The sequence below is a fragment of the Lepeophtheirus salmonis genome, chromosome 13, assembly GCF_016086655.4.
Source record: "Lepeophtheirus salmonis chromosome 13, UVic_Lsal_1.4, whole genome shotgun sequence".
In the NCBI taxonomy this organism is placed as follows: domain Eukaryota; kingdom Metazoa; phylum Arthropoda; class Copepoda; order Siphonostomatoida; family Caligidae; genus Lepeophtheirus; species Lepeophtheirus salmonis.
The window spans coordinates 23,627,150-23,645,774 of record NC_052143.2 but is presented as its reverse complement, the minus strand read 5'-3'; the positions used below and the strand labels follow the sequence as shown (position 1 = coordinate 23,645,774).

The window sequence follows — 18,625 nt, the reverse complement described above, 5'->3', positions numbered from 1 at the left end:
GTATCTAGGTTTAAGTAAATTATTTTTGAGTGTGATAAAACTACAATCGAGCCTGTGCTTCATGTTTTAAAAAAAAATCAGTACTTGTTTTGAAATGTATAAAAATCGTAAAAATGAATGAAATCTCGTCGGCGTTTAATTCCACTCATATTAAAAATGAAAAGAAAAGGAAGTACTTTATATCAAAAAATGAATGTGACTTTTAGTATGAAGTCTAGCAACGAGCTAAAATACTCACTGGCACATCAAATCATATAAAAAAACATTATGAAGCTGTTATTATAATTTATTGAAGAGAATACATCTAAGTATTGACTAACCTTGTGTGATTGTGTTCATGAAAAATAGAAATTAATACTGATTAATTTTGGGGAGTTATCAAATATATTATTCAAACAAAGTTTGTCTGATTTTCGATGCCAAAAACTCCGGCAATGCCGGTTACAAATCCTAGTTATATATAAAGACAAAGAAAAAATTATTTATGTTTCGAGGCGGGACAATTTTACTGGAAAGGAACAGTCGTGACCAGTTTGGAATGCAATCTTAGAATGGGAGTCCCAAAAAATGGATAAGTACCTTTGATCATGAATTGAATTAATGTATTCAAAGGAAAAAACTTTTCACCATGATTTTCTAGAAAATTGCCTTTTGATTAATTCCTTGCATTCAAGATATTAAAAATCAGCTTAATTTATTTCTGGGAACAAAATTGTTACGAGAAGAAAGTTTTTGAAAGCACTCAAGTGTGACTCACATATTTCTGTAGTTTATTTTTTTCTGTTAGTTTTTGGGAGTATCCAAGGAACACTCTATAAATTGACCATGCACTACCTTTTTTTTTCTATACCTCCCCCTTCCTTCCGTACTTAGTCAAAATAAGGTTAACTTTTTTACTATAATAGATATAAATCGAAAAAGGGAATTGAGTCAAAACAGTCGTATAATAAGAGGTCTTAAGGAATTATAGTTTTTGTTGTTTTTTGGTTTTTTATTAGGTTGATCTACTTATTTTATGTCATTGGAATAATCTTATAACATATATATATATTTATAAGTCTGTTTTTAGTGTCATCACGCATGTAATCCAAAACAGTCGAACAGATCAGTGTAAAATTTAGCAAGTAGACGAATAAAACAACCAAGTATGTTCTTTGATATTTTTTGGGCTTCTGAGATAATTAAGAACCTATTTTTGACCAAGATAAAAACCTCATTTTCCTTTTCTCTTTCTATATCACTCTCTTTCTCTCTGTTACTTCTATTCTACCTTCATTTTTTGTTTCAATTCCTCTATACTCAACCCTGCAACGCAGGCAGCCTCTGCTAGTATCTATATCAATTAAACAAAGTTTAAATGAGTTAATGGATATAAGAATCTTTAATCCTCGTGCAGGCACTTCAGATCCAAGACATACAAATGTTGATCTTGCATTCGTTGGGGATGTAGCACGAGTTTGTATCCGGGTGCATTCTCTATAGCACTCATTAGTATACATCATCAACACATTTTGATCTAAGAAATGACAACGTAATCTTATTAACAAGTATTGCAGGTGTGTGCTTTTAGAATCCAGCGTGTATACAGGATGCACTGTATATAGTGTACACTGATGTATATCAATTACATATTTTTGATATAAGAAATAACAATATATTCGTATTAGTGAAATATTGAAGCCGTGTGCTTGTTGCATCGAGTATGTAGAGAAGGAACACTTTTTTGTTTGTTTTTGTTTTATAAAATATAAAAACTGAGTGTAAAATGTAATGAGATTTAGCAACAAGATAAAGCACACCCAGTGAGTGCAACAGAGAATAGAGTACTCCCAGCCTCATCATCATACTATTTCTCTTTTTTTTTTAGAGTTTTACATAATACATATATATTTTATAGATGTAAACAAAATAATTAATAACATATTTTCATAGTTTATGTAATTCCAATCTTCTTAGCAATGTCCAAGGCATTGTAGTCAGGAGCCAACTTGACGTATACCTTCATTTGGCCATCGGGTCTGATCAAAGTGTCAACCTTGGAAACAGTGATTTCATACAATTTCTTCACCGTAGACTTGAGTTGGTACTTGTTAGCACGAATATTAGTGATAAATACAAGGGTATTGTTATTCTCGATCTTTTTCATGGGAGACTCAGAGGTCAAAGGATGCTTAACAATATTGTGAGCATCGATATGATTCCACTTAACAGTAGATTTCCTTGGATATTTGGGATCTCTGGTAGGTCTGTAGGTCCTAGGGTCCTTGAAATGTACCGTGGTGCAGACCTTTTTTGACACGAGTTCCATGGCTACCTTCACTACCTTCTCCCGAATCTTGCGAGGTTTGTGCACGGTCTTCACTGGAGCCTTCTTTACAGGAGTGGTAGTCTTGCAGATTGCTTCTACTGCTCTAGAAGATGCAACCTCTTGGGCAACCTTCTTAGACACACGCTTAGTGCTATCCTTTCTTCGAGTTGTTTTCTAGGACCCATGTTTTCATAAAAAAAAATCATGCTATTATTTTTTTTAATTAAACTCTTATCAATATTTTTTCATTCTCGAGGAGATAATCTATATGAATTTATATAAGTATTGAGTGACTACATGTGAGTGAGTTCATCAAAAATCATACAATTATTTCTTTTTTTGATTTTTTATATCACGACTTAACATATTTATAACAGTCAAATTTATTCAAAGACCACTGAATTAATGGTAGAATCGACAAAATGGTTACACCAAAGATTTTTGCTTAGTTGGACACTAAGAAACCCAAATAACTGGTTCAAAGTTACCATCAAGAAAGCAGGGTTTGCTTCTTTTTTTTTGTATCATCATGTAACATTAAAAAAATCGGAGAAGTGCACCAATAACATGCACTCAAGTAATGAATTAATTATTTGCCATGATAGTGACAAAGAAAGTACATTGAAAGATGGTGATAATGATTATATAGTGGGGTACACATAAAAAAAGAGAATACAAATTATTTTAAGGACTGAGCTGGCTGTATCGATAGACAGAGCAAAGCTATTTAATCGAAATGCAACCTTTACTCGCATCAACTGTTAAAAGTATTGACAAGAACGTGATATACTTCAACATCAGTAAATCATCGACACGCAGGACACCATACATGAGAGAGAAAGAGAGAAACTTGAAAGAAAAATTTCGTACTAATCTCCTTGAACTCTACTTGGGATGGCAAATTGTTGAAATACCTGAAAGAAAAAAGAAATGGTAGATCGCATACTTGTATTTCAACTTCTAGATATTCCTAAGTTAATTTCTCCAACTGGTAAGGTCCAGGCAAAAGCTATCTATCAGCTGCTATAGGATTGGAATGTCGAATAATTGGTGATAGCAGTTTGCATGTTTTGATATAACAGTTGGCAACTCTGGTCAGATTAATGGTGTATGTGCATTGGTTGAGTCAAAATTGTAAAAAAATCTTATATACCTACCCCGTAAATATCATGTATTTGAATTGTTTTAGCAAGTGTTTTCTCCGTTGTATAGGTCTGTCATCTGGACCTGATATTTAAGTTTTTAAGCGGTTTCCAAAAGAGTTTTAAGTTGGTTATGACCAATGTTTTAAAAGTCAATTCTTGCATCAAGGATGACATAATTGACATGGTTAGGATAAAACTTATGTTTTCAAGTAAGAAAGGATTCTAGAGAGTTGTTAGAACTTGCTATCATTTTTCTTGGCGGTAATCCTCCACTTTATTGTACCAGGTTCTATATAAAATGCTCGTTGGATGAGTAAGGGATTGTACACTCTCAATATTTATATGTTTCTAGATCAATTCATGCTCACTGCTAATGAAATAAGAAGAATTCATAGTATTTCTATTTTTATTGTGAAAATATAAATCAGAGCTTAGTTAACAGCTCTTGATGTTTTATCTTTTTCTCGACAAGATCTTGAATTTCTATTAATCTTGAATTTTTTTGGAAATACAGATCCAACAATTTCAGAAGCTGCAACAAAAAAGTTTTCTAGGCACCTTTGGTAATTAAGCGTACAAAATATAGCCCGATACATTTTTTGGCCCAAAAGTAAAATTTAAAGAAAAATGAAGTATGGCTGAAGCAATTATAAATAAGAAAGGGTCAATCAATCCAACAAGTATTCCAAAACAAATATAAGCAGACTTAGAACTATAATTAGAAAAATCTGTTTAAAAAAACAACACCTTGAACTTTTTTACATGTTTAAGCATAACTAATATTTTCCTTCAAGCTGACCATGAAACTTGCAATTCAAGAGATGTCTATAAGGGGACGTGTCCAATCATTAACAACTTAACATATGTTAATGATTCGGCTCTCATAAAAGACTTCAACTCCTTCATTACTAATGACAAAGAGCAGAAACAGTATTTTTTACAAGTAGTCCAGGACCATCGAAAGAGGTTTCCCGATTTAAAAAAAAAAGTAAATTAAGTCGAGAAGACTCTTAGAAATTGCTTCGAAATTGACAATACTCCTTTTATTTCAAAAATATTTAATTTTTTCAATTTTTACTTCCAAAAAATATAGAAGATTGTTTAAGAAAATAAATTTTTGAATTTGTAAAGACATTCGATGACTACTGTAACAAAAGAAAAGAGCTAAAGAAAGAACCTTTAATGCAATAGCAAAGTCCATTTCATAATATTGAGTATTTTTTACCATAAAGATTTGCCAATATTTCTCTTTGATTAAAAAAAAGAGATAATTACGGACTGTAAGTAATAGGTTAAAAATATCCTTAATTCATATTCCGTTTAAAATCAAAATAATTATTTTAATAACAAATTAATATAAATATTTTTTAAGATACTTTACTTATTTAAAAAAATATTAAATAATACATTTAATCATATTTGCTTGTAGTTGGAATATAACAAAAGAAGAAGACAAAATTTCCGAAAAACACGTTAATTTTGAAAACTTTACGGGCGACTCCTAAAACTTTTTCAAATTTTTCCAAATTTGTCATTCATTTTTATGCCCAAATGCATATTTTTATCTTATAAAAGCTTAACATTTTCCAAAAAGTTACAATGGACCAATCTAATGAACAGTGTATGGTCTGGATATTCCCAAAACTTAAAATGTGTCTAGATATAAGTAGAAATGAGTCTTTAGTCATATTTTATTACGTATACTATCTTCCTTGTATCATATAACACGCAATTAATCAAAGCAAACATTACACAATTCATGTTAATAGTTATTTTCTATAGTTGGAATTAAGTAATCATTACATAAGAGAAAGGAGAGTGTGAACTGCTTTTTTAATGCGGTTAGACATTGTTTATTCCATTTCACTTGTCAATAACAATGAACTGGCTCCTCAATGAAATTGACACGTTTCTAACAAACGTGTGGGAATCCGCTGATAAATTTCTGGAGACAATCCTGATAAAATGTGGATAGTCGGTTTACAAAAAGTAAGTTTAAAGTTACTAAAACTTTTTAAATTTTCTTAGATTAATTATCTTATAAATGTATATACCTTTGATTTCTATTACAGAATTGACATTGCCATATTGTTATCGTCTCAACAAAGATTCATAAAGGATTTTTATACGAACGAAAAGATAACTTTTTATACAAATTATCATCATCATTCAATAGGACCAAGAAAATCATGTACTTTTCACTTTTAGTCATGTTGATTGTTTTCATAGGCACTGCATGCATTTTTAGTGTTATACATCATCTTTTTCTTAAAAAAAAATAATAGATACAATAATGCTGTCCACAAATAAATTAATTTGAAAAGATTTGTTAATACATTTGAATGGAATAAAATCTGGAAAACAAGGATATATTTATCGATAATGTGGGAGTCAAAAGTGAATGAATTAATAAAATTAGAGGTGTCACAATACAGGAATAGTTTTTGTGTGAGCAGTACCTGGACCAAGGTTATAATGTTCAAGGATCCTATTTTCTTTCTTTTTTTAAAATTTGATAGAAAAAAAAACAAAAACTATTTTAGAAAATCACCTTTGTTATAACTTTTTTTTTATCGAGTGGTCATTTTTAGGTTTGCATATCTCATTGATTGACGTTTTTTATAAAATATGACCGTGATTTAAGTTATCTTCTTAGTCTTTTTTTTTAATCTATCCACCTTAGGACCCCCCTTCAAGAGCAAGAAAAGGCCCTCTATTCTCCCTTAATCTGATATCCCCCAAATATTATTCAACAAAGTCACTTTCATTATTACATCCTTGACCGGTTCAAAACCAAATTAATTGTTACAATCGAAATATTTCTTAGAGATTTTCAATATCTATTAATTATTCCAAATAAAATATAGCCCACTTATCAGTATAAGATATGTTGGGACCCACAATAACTAGCGAACAGTAGCATGACTGAATTACTGAAGTCAGGACGGGAGAAGGGCTGAATGGAGGCAGGCCAGAAGTCATCCATACTTTTGATACTGAAGTTTTTGTTCTTCTTGGCTGTATTGGCTCGTAATGAAGTTTTTGATGTTGTAAGTAGTCCATTAATAGATGCCAGTGGCACTAAGACCAGTACGGAGGAGATTGAACTCTCGTTGTCTTCTTTGTTATTGGTTCTCCCACATTTTTACACTTAAAGATATGGGGAAAAAATAAAAACTTGTTTATTTTGATTTTAACTGTGGGTTGGTTGCGTAATGAAACCTTGATATTAAAAATAACGTGGACAAAATCGTAATTTAATGATATTGCAATTTTTGAGTCCCCATTCTGTACAAACGCCCAACGCCCCAACAAAAATTAACTGATGTCTCTCAAGAAAGAATTAAAATTTTATATGTACTAAATTGCCTGAAGGCAGATTTAAAAAAAGTAATTTTTATTATGATTTATAAGTGATATCGTTTTTCATTTGCTATATATCTTTTTGTATTCATTCTTAATTTAAGATAATGGATCGTGAGCTCCAAAAAAATACCCTTATATTTTGATGAATGCTGACTTACACACAATTCATTTTGATGATTTGAAAAATGGATTTTAATAGTGGAAAAATGTGAAACGTTCATCTATATCAAATAATTAAAAAAAACTCATCTTAAGAGTAATAAAAGATTCAGAAGGTCAAAAAAATATTCAGAATTTTTAACAACATGTAGACACTTTATCTACTCATAGAGAAATTAAATATAGCCTTATGAAGGCATTGCCACCCGATTATTTAAATAAATCTATTTTTATCTTTTATCACCTTAAAACCTTTCATGTTTGATAAATTACTTCTTTATAAAAAAAACTTATTTACATTTTTAAAGCAGAAATCAGAATGATGAAAAAAACAAAAAATATGTGTACGGTCATATAGTTACCATTAGTTTGATGTAACTGAAATTTTTCATACTTCTATATTCTACTCGCATTGATTTGTACTTTAACTTTGATTTGTTGGGGTTCGGAATAGAAATACTAGGCCGTTATGATTTTTTGGACCCAAGTGATTCGGTCCATTAAAAAAATCGTTCTGGAACGGACTATAGAAAAAATAGGTATGTCTCGTTGCAAAGGTAAAATACAGTCTAAATCGGTTCATAGGAACTATTCGTTCTAATTCGGTCATATTTAAAATTTGGTTTCTACCCATTTTACAAATAAATTGTTTATGATGTCATATGTTTTTTCAAATTGTAAGTACCATACTTTATGGTAAACACAGTACAATAACGCAGCACGAAGTTCTAGAAAAAATTATGCACCTTTCAGATTTTCAAAGTTAACCAAATATTTATCATCTAGGTAAGATCTTTGTAATATAATAAGAACGTCTACGGCAGTTGATCTAGAAAAAAACCGAATTTCGTGGTTACCAAAATATAGGTCTAAGTCGGTATAGGGAAAAATAAATAAAAATAATGTAAAAAATCAGTGCTGAAATATTTGAAATTTTTTTGTGAATAGTTGTAGATGTTTGAAAAAAAAAAAAAAAATATATATATATTTGAAATTTAATTTTTGAATATATTTTCTAAAAAAATAATATTTGAAATATAGTTATTGAAATTTTTTGTTAAAGGCTATGGATTTTTGGAAATTTTTTTCAAATAATTTAACATTTTAAATTTAGTTTTTCATAACATTTAATATTTGAAATTTTTTCTGAATAGCTATGAATTTTTTGATTTTTTCCCGAAAAGTAGAGTTTTTTTTTGTAAAAAAATAATAGATTTTTGAATTTTTTCTCCAAAAAATGTAATATTAGAAATTGAATTTTTGAAACTTTTTTCGAAAAAAATTTCAAAAAAAATACTCCCTCCTCATAAAAATAAAACATATACATAAATATATAATCTTGCAGACGCCCCTAAACTGGTGTCTTTCCTTAGTTTTTGGCCTGGATACTAGCCTAAGATAAAATCGTATAGCGACAAAATTGAAAGTCTTGATTTTCTTGTCCAACATGTAGACTCTTTAATCATATCATTTTTTTGATCAACTAGGCTATTTTTTAAATTTTCTATATGTAAAATAGTCGTGAAATGAAAATGAAATAAAAACAATCAAGTAATGAATGTCTCAAGGAATTAAATTATATTTTTATTCATTTATTATGTATTCAATACTATCAAAATAATAGTTAATAATAATAAAGTTAGTTTAATTCCTTAAAACATTCATTACATGATTGTTTAAATTCAATTATCTAATTAATAAAAGAGGTCGCGTTCCATGCATTGAGTATTCCATGTAATTGTATTATCTAAGATGTCACAAATATGATGTTATCTAAGATATTAGTAATACATTAGATAATATTACTATTAGGGGTACAATGTGTATACACAAGTTTTCGGCATTTTTGGAAAACCCAACAAACACATAAAGTATGCATTTTATTATGTCTTGTGTCTTAATCATTAATGTAACCGCCCTAAGAGGCAATGGTGGTTTCCAGGGGCTTTAGATATAGTCTTTTGCCATTGTGTCTCAATGTTGTCCGACAGTGGCTTTGAGGGCCTCGGTGTTTGGATGACAAACACTGCAGGCCTTACCCAAAACCCAAAAGGTTGGCATCAAGGTGTAGGTGGGACAAAAGTGTGAAAAAAGAGTTCTAAGGAACTCAAAATTCAAAAGACTAAATCGAAAGAGTCTTGCAACGGAGGAGATGGGTTTATTTCATTGCTGGTATCAAAAGACTCTTTCTTCCACTTTTTTGATAGGTCTTTGGACAATCTGCTGTGAAATCCCGAGGTCTCTAACAGGTATCCTCGTGGACTTTAGGGGATTGGCCTGGGATGTTTCCTCTAACACCTACTAGTCCAACTTGGCCTTTTTAACAGAGCCAACAGATAGTGTCCTCCAAAGGATTCATATCAGGGCTCTGAGGAGGCCAGAAGTTGTCAGGCCAAAACTCCATGTTCTCTTCCATCCAGGCTTGTACAAAATTGGTTTTGTGGGCGGATACCCCCATCCTGATGGAAGAGGTAGGACGCCTTGCCCGACTTTTTGGTGATCTTGAGAACCTACGGGAGTACCTTGGTCTTCATGATCTCGAAGTAGTCGGATTAGGGGTCTTACGTCTCCCAACAGAATGGAGCACCCGCCCATCCGTCTTGGACACGTGGCAGAGGTCTTCAGATGTTTATTCAAAGCAAATAACCCGATTGTTTTGCTTGTTGAAGATGGAGTCGACAGTTTTTTATCCGACAAGAAGATCACACGGTTGCCAAGATGCTTCAGATCGTTTAGGATGCGTTTGACCAACTCCAAACGGACATCTTGTTGCTGTTCAGTCATTAATGGTCTTTCCACGTACCTCTTGGAGTTTTCCCCGGCGGCTTTTATCACCCTAGACAATGTGGAGGGAGCCACATACTTCTTTTTTGCAAATTTGGTCATGGATATGGTGGGCTTGGTCTCAAGTGCCTTCTTGGCCACTTGGGATTCAGTTTGGCCTGCCTTTCACTACTGGGCTCGATTTTAAGGGTTTTCCCAATTTTGATGAGCTTTCTAACCCTGTAAACAGTGAGCCTCTCGATCCCAACAAATTAGACAATTGCAGGTGTGATGTGGCAGGTACAGATCAAAGCAGCAATCTGATTTCTTTTTACTTCCATTTTTGTTTACAGAAATGATAAAGGCGATTGCAATAGTCCATTCGAAAGCTTAAAAAGTCAGCTGTTGCGTGAAACATTACGCAGAAATTTACGAATTAAAATCACTATACCTCGAAAAATCAATCCATAGTAGTGGTACATCCATTTCGCACGACCCGGTATGTAAGCTAGAAAGCTCAGATTTGGTTTGTTTTTTAATTAATTGCTTATACTTTAATATATTTTAATCACTGAACTTTATTAATTATTGAACTAGTAGCTTAGAGTTTGTATTTTTAAAATTCATAAGGTGGGATGGAAAACCTAAATTTCGTAAGTTTGAGGGTCTGATACTGTAGTAGTCTGTACATAGGCCTTTGTTAAAATGTGTTCAATCGCTTAGCAAAATATATTGATCCCAAAACTAGAATTTACTGTCAAAGAGGTCAAGTAAGAGAAAATTTTAACGACTCAAAAGCCTGATTTTAATAACTTGATTCAAATCACTTAAAATACTTCAAAAGTATCCTATTTTTTAGCATAAATCCTGCCACTGCTTTTTCCTGATCTTTGAATTCAATTTTGATGAATGGGACGTTTTTCATTAAAATAACGGAGACACATATTATAAATCCGGAAGAACTTTATACTAAGTTAAGAATGATCTTGCTATTTAAAAAAATAATATCCTCATTTTCTGAAATTATGGTTTTTAAGCACATCAAATTTCATTTAACAATAAAATAAGGGGTTTAATGTATTATATAATTTATCCATCAATATATACAGCACGTTAATACTTAAAAAAAAAGTATATCCGTATAACCATAATGATTTGATTCCATTCTCAATAAGTTGACTAAATCAAGTGGCAAATCAAAATACCCCATGCTCGAAATTTAACTCTTTTTGATACAAGTATGATACATTCCAAAAACAAAATATGATAAATTTCATCATGAAACTTATGGCTCAAGTGGGTTCATTTACAGATTGGCTTTTAAATGTTTAGGAGTAATTTTCGGGAAGTTTGTACAGGTTCCAAGACCTAACGTGCCTTATCGATTTTAATTAACCTACGACTGCTTCTGTCCTCAGGAAAAACAATCAGATAGCAACATTGACTCCTTTCATCAGCTATTTAGATTGAAGGAAAATTAACCTCCCCGTCAAGAAAGGTCCAGATGTTCTCAAAAGTTCGCTTTTGTCTTCAGTACATAAATGGTTTAAGTACCGGATTCTTTCTGGTACCCTACAGGTATGAGTCAAATTTTTTTATTGGAGAAAAAAGAAAAATGTTCTTTCTGTCGAATCAATGATGAATCAAGTTACCAATTTTTATTTGATTGCACCACACTTGAACCTTTGTACAAAGCCGTTAAAAATCTGCTAAACGAACATTACAAGTTATATAATTTGAAGAGAAACCATTTTATACCCTATTACAGTGGAAAGGAAGAAAACCTTATAGACACAATAATCATAAAGGTTCACCAGATTATATACGCAAGCGAAGCTCCTCGTACAATGACCTTTCTGGCGTATTATCTGTTGTAAAGCTACACATAAATGTTTTAAAAATAATATAATGTTTTAGCTGCTTTTGTTTTAACAATTATTTTCCTTAGAGGTATTTTAAGTCTTTGTATTACTTCTATATTTTTGTTGAATGGATTTTATAGCGTTATGTTACAATATTTCCTTTTTCTTTTGACATAATAACTATAAGTATTTATCTATTTATGTGACTCTAGTTAAAAATGTACTTATTTTTTGGTATGCAACTCTTGTTAAGTATTTCGTTGTTTGTGATGGTTTGATTTTAAAATTTGAAATATAGATATTCCGACTGGCACAGAAAAAAAAATTATGCATCCATTAAGGAAGGCGGTTGAAGCTCTTTACAATTAAGGAAAGATGCGGGTGCAAATTCACCGGCGCCTAAGTAACTCTATAAGCTTCTCTACCATTAAATATACGACCCGGAAGCTTTGTAAGAAAGGTAGCTGTAATAACAAGCAAGAAGTGGTCGTCGAAGATCTGCAAGGACTCGTAGGAACATCTACAAGGTCCAATTAAGAATTTATCGAAAATTTAATCAATGAATGTTCAAATTTTTGCAGCCATCAATACATCAGTTGTTCCGAAATTACTTGAAGATTAAACCTTTTAAGCTATGTTACTGTAGGAAACTCATAGATGCTAAAATAATTTCGAAAAATTTGTAGCTGGAAGGTCTGCAATGTCTTTAATAACGAAAAAATGGGATATGGAACTCCAATTCATACTGGTCAGGAATGTCTGAAAGATAGAATTCTCTTTTGAAAAAAAAAAAAAAAATCGATCCAGCCTTTTCTGAGTCCAAATATCAACTTCTTCGATTATTTTGTCCAGAGTTATCTAGAGTCAAAGGTTAATTTTGAAGATGAAACCTTTTAAGCTATGTTACAATCAGAAACTCACACATACCAATAAAACATTTGAGAAATTTGCAGTCGGAAGCTCTGCATTGTCTTTTGTTAATGAAGCAAAAAAATTGGATATGGATAAAAAAACCTGTTTTCCTTCTTTTGGTTTAAGAAACATCCATCAGATAGAAATAAATTTGTTTCCCAACAAGATGGAACTACAATTCATAATCGTCAGGAATGGCTAAAACTTTTATCTGAATGGGGTATCTCTCTGCTATCGAAGAAGCATGGGTGGAAATTTTGGAAAAATACATTCGTACAGAATGCAACTCTTTCTACTTTCATTTCTCGGATGTATTGGCTTATATTAGATTATATAATTTATAAAACATAAAACTAAGAAATATAGCCTAGAACTTCTATTTTTACTGTTTCTTAAATATAATTTTGTCGGATTAACTATCCCGTAAAGTAATGCCTTTTACACTTATCAATGACCATTGCCCCTGCATTGCAATCAATTTGGCTTAGGACTTAGTTTAAATAAGGATCCCAATTGTTTTCTTACATTTCATACTAAATAATTATAATTATATTCTAATATGGTTGGTATAATAAGGTGTTTTTTTATTCATACAGCGCCGTAATCACGGTTTCATTGGGAGACTGATTGAAGTGATGGATGATTCACAATTAATTGGCGAATAAATTACTATTACTGAAAAAAATATTGGGGACACAGTCCCTCCTGTGATTACGGGACTGTCATAAATGTATACAAAACTATATTTTGTTTTGTTTGTTTGATATTACAGTCTAAGCAATTAATATACTTTTGAGTTATATTTATTTTGTGGCAAATATACCAGTAATTGCACATTTGCAACATCATGTATTTTTGTTCAGTTATTATATAATGTTAACTATAATAAAATCATATCTTATACTTTTTTATAATACTCCTATTAAATGTTTTCACTTGGATTTTTTTTTTTTTGATAAGAATAAAGCGTTAAAGTAGTATGTTCTCAAGTGTTACGAGGTTGTGTTGTGAATTAAGTTCCGAATATTAGTAATCAATTTTTAAAATAATTTTACGTTGCTCATATAAATTTTGTATAGCTAAGCATGTATTACTCTACAGTGGAGCAATCCACTGATCATATGATCTATGATTGATATATTTTCTTTTTCGTCCATTATACTATATATATTGAGGATGAGACAGTGTCTCATTGAAACATATAAAGAGGCAGACACATGTTTTCGGATATTCGAAGATAACATTAAAGGAGGAGTAGGGTGAAAATACGACGTCTGATTTTACAAACTATATGATGAAGTAAATACATACAGACTGGGGGCAGTGTAGTTATAATCGTAATTCAGAGACGATATCTACATACAATAATCCATGTAAGAGGCTATAGAGTGTTTTCACTTTATGTTTATATATAATAAAAGTATGCATTCGACGTATCTATTATTGATGTAGAGAGTAAGGCTTAAGTCCTTTTATTTGTTAGTCCCATTTTGACATCTAATAGTTGACTAATTTCCTTAATATTAATGAAAACAAGTGTTTCATTGTCATAAAACTTGGTAATTTAGACTCCATAATGCCAGAAATCAACAATAGTGGCGTCACGTGAAGACGCATTAAAATATGTTATATTATTAATTATAAAAGTATGTTTAATTGAGATTATAGAAAATATTAATTCGATGCATCTTTATATAACCACTTATGGAATCATGTCATGAGGGATTGCATTCAGCAAGAGAAACTTTATGTTAAAAAAAATACCGCGTGATTATACTGCATCATTAATTCAAATTCCAAAACATACTTAAATCATAGATTAATTATTATAATTAATAAAAAACGATTCCAAATCTTCAAGAATTGTTTGTGGTTTCATTGAGTACAAGCCAAGGACATATGTACATACAGTGCATACATAAACCTGTGTTTCTCTATGAGTATTACTGCATACACCTGTTGCTCAACTCTCCACGACATATATATGTACGTATCATTTAACATATCTGTCTGATTCGTTACTATTAGAATCTGTTGTCGTGTCCCAAAAAGATAAGAATACACAATAAAACGACGCAGGTAGTTGTAGCTTGCTGGCAGCCCAGCCCAGCGCTCCCTCTCCAACAATGATACAAACTTGCTCGACTGGTTCGTATTATTATTGGATATTCTTAAGTTTAAAAGTTATAAAAACTGAAAAAACACAAAGATTTTTTTGTATTTTTATTTATCTGTGAGACTACAGATATCTTCGTTTTGAGAAAGAAGTGATTTACTTTTGACGTAAGTTAAAAATTAAATATTAATTTTCATACATACCGGAATATACACTAAACAAGTGTCCGTTTCGAGTCTTATAAACATATCACCAATTTAATTTTCAAATTAATATAAAAAACTCTGCTCTTGACGTCACATGACTTTTATATATAAACAAATCTTTTTATTTAAAGAATTTAATATTAATATACCTATGGACCTTGTCTATTTATATTTATTTAAACCGGTATTGAATTAAACTAAGACTAGGTTAGATTTGATATCTTTTTTCAATAACATTTTTTTAAAGTATAAAGATTCACATGACCGTTCTGAATCCCTCTTTAGGTTTTCATTTTGCAATATTTTATCCGAGTAGGTTAGCTTGTGTAACTCATGACTTGTGAAAGAAAACACGTTTAACAACTTTTTTATCCTTTTCATGGTATAAAAACTACAGTGAAATCACATGTTTCCCTTACACGTATCTCTAAGTAATATATACTCAAATAATACAAACCAGTCCCCTCGGTATCTATTTTTAATGAAACAAACAGCAGCATGTCCCTTCTGTATGTAAAAGAAAATCACACACAGTCTATTTATATTTTACATAATGATGTGAGTTCTAATTAGCTTCTTCTTTACCATATTGTATGATGTTGTATTCTTCTCATCTAATTAGCACCATCAGATATTAAATGAGTTATTACTTATAAAAGTTATTAAAGTCGATTACTATGGAGCGTTTTGGATTTATTTTTTAATCAAATAAATGAGTTTTGTACTTAACATATGAACAGACGATACAGATTCAATAACGTTGATTTAATTAAATTTCATATTTATTCCTCTTCGATATCGTTATTTCATCATAAACATAATCATGTTATTATACTTTTTATTGATAAAAAAATAATATAGATACATCTATGAATCATCAATAATATTGATGTAATTACGTATTTACCAACATAACTGGCCGGTCAACACAAATACAAGTTGTAATTATTGTTCTCGAAATGAAGTATAGATTACATTTGTATTCTTGGACGAATTATCGTCAATTTCTATCAACAAATTATTTTAATTAATTCTTTGTAATTAAAGTTGCTGAAATCGATCTTTACAATGAAATAATTAGAAATGGATTGATGGAATTTTTGAGTTCATAGGACGTACAACCATTTGCTACAATTATAAGAGTCAATTTTTGAAAATCGATACAAATACCTTGCAAGAAAGACTGATTAAAATGCAGTCCTCTTTGACAGTCGAGGTTGAGAGTGAATACAAAGGCTTGTCGTGACTCGTGAGTATCCTAAGGACGGAATAATTAATCCTTCAGTCCAAGCTATCTTTTGAATATCTTCATTCATAATTAGAATTGAAACAATTCTTATTCATGATAGCTAATACTCATGTAAAACTTTATACTAAATACGTTTTAGCCCCACACCTACTTTAAACTTCAGTTATCTCAGCTAATTGAAAAAAGTTATGATAAAACTTCAACAGTTAAAATTACAAAGTTAGTAACTACGTCATTTCAGCTGTTGTAGTTACTATAAAAGACTAGACCGAATAGGATTTCTTCCAAGATTGTTTTTATGTTGATGTTCCACATATAATAATATACTGTTAAAGGGCTTTAATAGCAAATGCATGCTTAGATTCAACAATTTGTTTATTATTACATATTATTATTACTTACTATATTGGAGAATCTCTGACCCTAGTAACTAATAACACTATTACTTATGAAGTTACGATATATATGCACACGCATAGCTAGAGTTGTTAGCAACTACCCTAAAAATATGTTTAAGTAAATGGACAGCGTACCTTACATCAATGTACATACGGCTTAGCGCATCTTGCCAAGCAGAAAATAATAAATAAATACTACTAACAAAATAAAAGTTGAATAAGTCAGTATTTAAGTTTTTTTTCCTGAGGAAAGGAGAGATTATTTTATCACCATCATATCATATAAGATGCCTCCTCCAACGGTAAACCTTTTCTTAATAAATTTTAAATTTATAATAATTTAATTTAATTGATGGTATTTATACAAAATGTAAGTATATACAGCCTCTCTGCGAAGATTAATTATGCACATTGTTCATACCTAAGGAAATCCAACGAATTGCGTCATTTGTTCCAATTTCTAATACTATTTTTGTAAACTGTTACTCTATACTAAAGTGTAATAACCATTTATGACTTATGAATACCTAGGTTGTAATGTCGGATTCACAGGGCTTGGATACTAACTGCATGACACTCACTCGTTTCTTCCTGAGTGAGCAACGTAAATTTAAAGGGTCAACTGGAGATCTGACTCAACTATTGACAAGTATTCAATCTGCTGTAAAAGCCATTTCCGCTGCTGTTCGCCGTGCGGGTATTGCCAATCTTTTTGGTGCTGCTGGAAATACAAATGTACAAGGTAACTATTATAATTTGTCATTTAACTATTTTCTACTTAAATATTCATATACGTTGAACATCATTCGTTTTTCTCTTCAATACATAGGTGAAGCAGTTAAAAAGTTGGACGTTCTCTCCAATGAACTCTTTATCAACATGCTCAAGTCTTCTTATACGTGCACTCTCCTAGTGTCTGAAGAGAATGAACATGTCATTGAAATCGAGGATGAGCGTGAAGGAAAGTACATTGTTACTTTCGATCCATTGGACGGAAGCTCCAACATTGATTGCTTAGTCTCAATTGGATCCATCTTTGGTATCTTTGTAAAGCCCCCAGGTTGCACAGACAGCACGAAAGCCTGTTTACAAAAGGGTAGAAATCTCGTGGCTGCAGGTTATGCGCTCTATGGCTCTGCCACAATGATGGTTATCTCTATTAACGAGGAAGTTAATGGATTCATGTTGGATCCTGCAATCGGCGAATTCGTTCTCACTGATCGTGATATGAAAATTGCTCCTCGTGGCCAAATCTACTCAATCAACGAAGGCTACCAGACCAAGTGGACAGAGCCAGGTGTGAAGGTATATGTCGATTCTAAGAAGGCTGCAAAGAAGCCCTACGGAGGAAGGTAATACCTTATTCGGTGTAAATTTATACAGTATAGTTGACTAATTGAGTACATAAATGTATATAGGTACATTGGATCTATGGTCGCAGACGTTCATCGTACCATAAAATACGGGGGTATCTTCATTTATCCAGCCACAACGGATAGTCCAACTGGAAAGTTAAGAGTCCTCTATGAATGCTTCCCTATGGCTCATATTGTTCAAAACGCAGGCGGTATTGCCACAGATGGACATCAAAATATTTTGGATATTGTTCCAACTGGACTTCATGTACGATCGCCTATTTTCATGGGATCAACAGAAGATGTCGAAGAAGTCATGAATTGTATCAAAAACAATCCTAAAAAGGCATAAAAAGTGATTGTTGTTATCCTTTTAATTATATTAATTAGACTCCGAGGTCTTGTTAGTGGACCTATGTTATGACTTGAAGAACGCTTCATTTTAAACATGTATAATATTGTTTTATTGTGATGAAAAATTGTACTTTTATTAAATCAATCAAAATAGAAGTATTTTAACTAAGTATATATTTGCCAATATTGTTATATTGATTCCTTGCAGAAAAATAATTTTATTATGGCTTACTAGATAAAATTCAAATTCAAAATTACTTACTTTATGTCAGAAGATGAATACCTCAGAGGGTTTCTACCAAGCCTTTAATTTCTATATCAATAAACAAGACCTAATTTTATCCCTCTCGGTAAAATTATAAATAAGAAGGTAGAAAAAAAACAATCTTTTTAATTTCATTTTTTAAGGTGAAATAAGTCTCTTTTTACTTT

The 18,625-nt window shown here is 31.3% G+C and overlaps 1 protein-coding gene, 1 long non-coding RNA gene and 1 pseudogene across 3 annotated transcripts; 2 read left to right on the top strand and 1 right to left on the bottom strand.

The window, feature by feature from the left end:
- Window positions 1–1,834: 1,834 nt before the first annotated feature.
- LOC121128064 (large ribosomal subunit protein uL23-like) lies at window positions 1,835–2,617 on the bottom strand (annotated as a pseudogene).
- A 2,685-nt stretch (window positions 2,618–5,302) lies between these two features.
- On the top strand, window positions 5,303–5,821 carry LOC121128629 (uncharacterized). The gene is made up of 2 exons (XR_005868225.2): window positions 5,303–5,442; window positions 5,526–5,821. It is a non-coding gene; the product is annotated as an uncharacterized lncRNA (long non-coding RNA).
- Window positions 5,822–14,528: 8,707 nt separating this feature from the next.
- Window positions 14,529–18,365, top strand: fbp (fructose-1,6-bisphosphatase). 2 transcript variants are annotated; one of them, XM_040723047.2, is made up of 4 exons: window positions 14,529–14,798; window positions 17,016–17,226; window positions 17,314–17,836; window positions 17,903–18,365. In XM_040723047.2, the coding sequence occupies exons 2-4, from the start codon at window positions 17,022–17,024 to the stop codon at window positions 18,189–18,191; spliced, it is 1,017 nt and encodes a 338-aa protein (XP_040578981.1). In that variant the 5' UTR covers window positions 14,529–14,798; window positions 17,016–17,021; the 3' UTR covers window positions 18,192–18,365. The 2 variants fall into 2 exon arrangements, with proteins under 2 accessions (XP_040578981.1, XP_040578980.1); XM_040723046.2 differs by lacking the exon at window positions 14,529–14,798 and adding an exon at window positions 15,043–16,786.
- The last annotated feature ends 260 nt before the right edge of the window (window positions 18,366–18,625 follow it).